Raw genomic sequence first — 3,820 nt, forward strand, 5'->3', positions numbered from 1 at the left:
GTGACGTTATTTTTCTTTTGGGCCTAGTGAAAGTGATATTTAAATTTTCTTGGCAGGCAGGTGACGGAAAATAAAAATAATAATAAAAATGTATGTTTTTATACTAGAGGAAAAACTAATTACTCAACTATGAGTCTATAATGAATGGCAAAATATAAGAGTAGAAGAGATTTATGTTTATATACAATTACTATTTGTTAAACCAAAATGAACTTGAGAATATTTATGAAAGGTATATTATTTATACCAAAAGATTTTGATTTTCTATCCATCTAAAACTCGTCAAATCAAACTGGTTTCTGATAATAAATGTGTTAAATGTATCTTGGTATTCAAAATCAAAACAACTAGAACCAATGTCTTTTAAAAAAACCAGTTGATCTAATAACTACATTTTAATACTAGTAGTAGCTATTAGCTGTATTTTATAATAAATTTCTTGCATTAAAATTTATAGTGGGTTTTCGCATTTAAACTTACTCGGTTTGTATTAATAGACTTTAAAAGATTAAAAAAAAACCCACTGCATTCACACAAAAAGCTACTTTTTAAGTTTTTTTTTTTCACTTTTTAATCTTCTCTAAATCCATTACAATCTTCTAATACAAATGCGAATGGAAATGGAAAGATAACTCTCTGTCTGCATGGCATAAGATCTTATACCACTAAAAACATTATTTTGTTTGATAACAAATTTATCGGCTAAGCATCACTTAAATTTAATACACGTTATGGAGACTTAAACCACGTCACACAATAAGAACCTTACAGGCTGTCAAACACCCTTCTCTACCCACTCACATATCTCCACGTGGCAATCTTTGATATTGACACCTTAGCCACTACAGCTGTCACACTCCTCTCTCGGTTTTAAAACAACATCTCTCGTATAAAACCTCTGTATATATACCACTAACATCTTTATAAACCCCAAATCAAAACCTCTGCTATATCTCTTCAATCTTATATCTGCCCTTCTCAATGGCTTTTAATTACCGTTTTGACATCTTCCTCACTCTCCTCTTCGCCATCGTCGGCTTTTCCGCCGCCGCGTTGGTCGAGGAGCAGCCGCTTGTTCTGAAATACCACAACGGTGTTCTCTTGAAAGGTAACATCACCGTTAATCTCATCTGGTACGGGAAATTCACACCTATTCAACGGTCCGTAATCGTCGATTTCATCCGCTCGCTCAACTCCAAAGACGTTGCATCCTCCGCCGCAGTTCCTTCCGTCGCGTCGTGGTGGAAGACGACGGAGAAATACAAAGGCGGATCCTCAACACTCGTCGTCGGGAAACAGCTTCTCCTCGAGAACTATCCTCTCGGAAAATCTCTAAAAAATCCTCACCTCCGTGCTTTATCCACAAAACTTAACGGCGGTCTCCGTTCCATAACCGTCGTTCTAACGGCGAAAGATGTTACCGTCGAAAGATTCTGTATGAGCCGGTGCGGCACTCACGGATCCTCCAGCTCGAAACCGCGTCGCGCAGCTAACGGCGCGGCTTACGTCTGGGTCGGGAACTCCGAGACGCTGTGCCCTGGATATTGCGCCTGGCCATTTCACCAACCGATTTACGGACCACAAACGCCGCCATTAGTCGCGCCTAACGGTGACGTTGGAGTTGACGGAATGATTATAAACCTCGCCACACTTCTCGCTAACACCGTCACGAATCCGTTTAATAACGGATATTACCAAGGCCCACCAACTGCACCGCTTGAAGCTGTCTCCGCTTGTCCTGGCATATTCGGGTCGGGTTCTTACCCGGGTTACGCGGGTCGAGTACTTGTTGACAAAACAACCGGGTCTAGTTACAACGCTCGTGGACTCGCCGGTAGGAAATATCTATTGCCGGCGATGTGGGATCCGCAGAGTTTGACGTGTAAGACTCTGGTTTGATCTAAGGGATGTGAGTAAGACACGTGGCATAGTAGTGAGGGCGATGACGAGATCTAGATGGCATCTGTAGTCAAAATCAAGTTGCACGCGAGCGTGTGTATAAAAAAATCTTTCGGGTTTGGATCTCGGGTTTGGATTGTGGATAGGGCTCTCTCTTTGCTTTTGTCGTTTTGTTATGACGTGTAAAAAATCTGCTCGGAAATGTGAAGATATATGCATATAAAATAAAATAAAAATAATTTTGTTTCCACTTTATCAAATTTAATAATGCACTCGGTTTTGCATAATGATCAAAGCTAGTATTACTAATTATTTTATTTAAAGGTATCTAACTTTTTTTTTATATGTTAGTGGGTATAGAGGATAACAATGTTATATTTGTTAAAAAAAAAAATGTTAAATTTGTTGTATTTAATTCGGTAATATTAATGTGGATAACTAAAGTAAGGAAGTTGTGTTGGGGTTAGGCCTCGGTACAAGACAAGTATTTGCTATTTTTCAAGTACTTGTGACTCGCCTTGGCACGTACAAGTAATTGAAAGTTCGGCTTGATACTCGACTCGTTTGAGCAAGTACTTGCTAGAACAAGTACTCGTCCAAAATTTTGTTACTTGTAAGTAACTTGACCCGGTTTGTTACTTGCAAGGTAACTTGACTTGGCTTGTTACTTGCAAGTACTTGTTACTTAAATCTTGAAGTCTTGAACATTTAATTTAAATAAAAAACCAATCTTATACGTATTATAAAACATTCAGAATTTTAAACATCGTAAAATCGCAAAACATCCTAGAATCACAACACATTGAAAGTTCCAAAAGATAAGCATTTTAAAACAATCAAATTGAAATCTTGTCTCTATCTTCCTTCTTGAGTTCTTGTCTTCTTGATTCTCTTTTTTTTTCCATATAAATAAAACCAACATAACAAATGTTACTATTAGTGTATTACGCTTTAAAACAAAACTTGAAAATCATGAAGTATCTTGTAATACAAAACGGGACGAGTAGCGGAGCGAGTAACGGAGCGAGTAACGGGGCGAGTATCGAAACGGGGCGAGTAACGAGCCAAGTATCAAAAAAAATTATGATACTTGATACTTGACCCTTACTTGCAAGTAATGGAATTATACTACTTGGTACTTGCCTTGACAACACCGGGTACTTGTTTTTTCAAGGCGAGTACGAGCCGAGTAGCGAGTATCAATCGAGTAACGAGTACTTGTGCCCAGGCCTAGTTGGGGCCTAGGAGACCAAATTGATTGCTTTGTAAATACTTGTTTCATGATATTGGTAAGTTTTGAAAATTTTTATGCATATTAATATGTTATCTGTAACTACAAATCTATCCTCATTTGTAAACTTGCGACTAAAGCTTTTTTATCTTTAAACTAAATAATAGGTAGAGACATAAAACTAACCTAATCCGCCGCTGCAAAAAAAAAAAAAAGTTTTCGATCTGAGGCCGGAGTGCGGTGGCTTCCTTAGCACCGACTCCGGTCTCCTCGTCCTCTCTGTTTTTAGCCTTCAGTTCTCTGTTTTTCTGCTTTTGCGATTTGGTTTGGAGGAGTTTCTCGCCGTTTCTGGTCCATTCTCGATTCTGGCCGACGGTGGTGGCTGAGTTTGTTCGGTGACGGCGTCTCTCCACTCTTCCTCTGGTCCCTGTTCCCAAATCTGTGATTGGCGGTTTTATTACGGTGAGTTTGCTCTCTCCCTTCCTGTGAGCTTATCTTTGTGGCTCTCTTTCCTTGGTGGTTGTGGTTGTTTGCAGAACTTTTGGCCTTCGTTTGGGGATTCTCTTGGTTGTTTCGAGTGTTGATTTGGTGTGTGTGTTTGATGCGGGTGGAGCGACATATCTTTTGACCGTGCCCTAAGAGCTGCTCGTATTGCACTGCTGCCGCCGTCGTGCGACCCCTCTTGAGCGG

At 39.6% G+C, this 3,820-nt stretch overlaps 1 protein-coding gene across 1 annotated transcript; it reads left to right on the forward strand.

The window, feature by feature from the left end:
- Positions 1-910: 910 nt before the first annotated feature.
- Positions 911-2,159, forward strand: LOC9300967 (protein EXORDIUM-like 2). The gene has a single exon (XM_002864846.2). The coding sequence runs from the start codon at positions 982-984 to the stop codon at positions 1,897-1,899; it is 918 nt and encodes a 305-aa protein (XP_002864892.1). The 5' UTR covers positions 911-981; the 3' UTR covers positions 1,900-2,159.
- Positions 2,160-3,820: the final 1,661 nt, after the last annotated feature.

This window comes from Arabidopsis lyrata (assembly GCF_000004255.2).
Source record: "Arabidopsis lyrata subsp. lyrata unplaced genomic scaffold ARALYscaffold_8, whole genome shotgun sequence".
NCBI lineage: Eukaryota > Viridiplantae > Streptophyta > Magnoliopsida > Brassicales > Brassicaceae > Arabidopsis > Arabidopsis lyrata.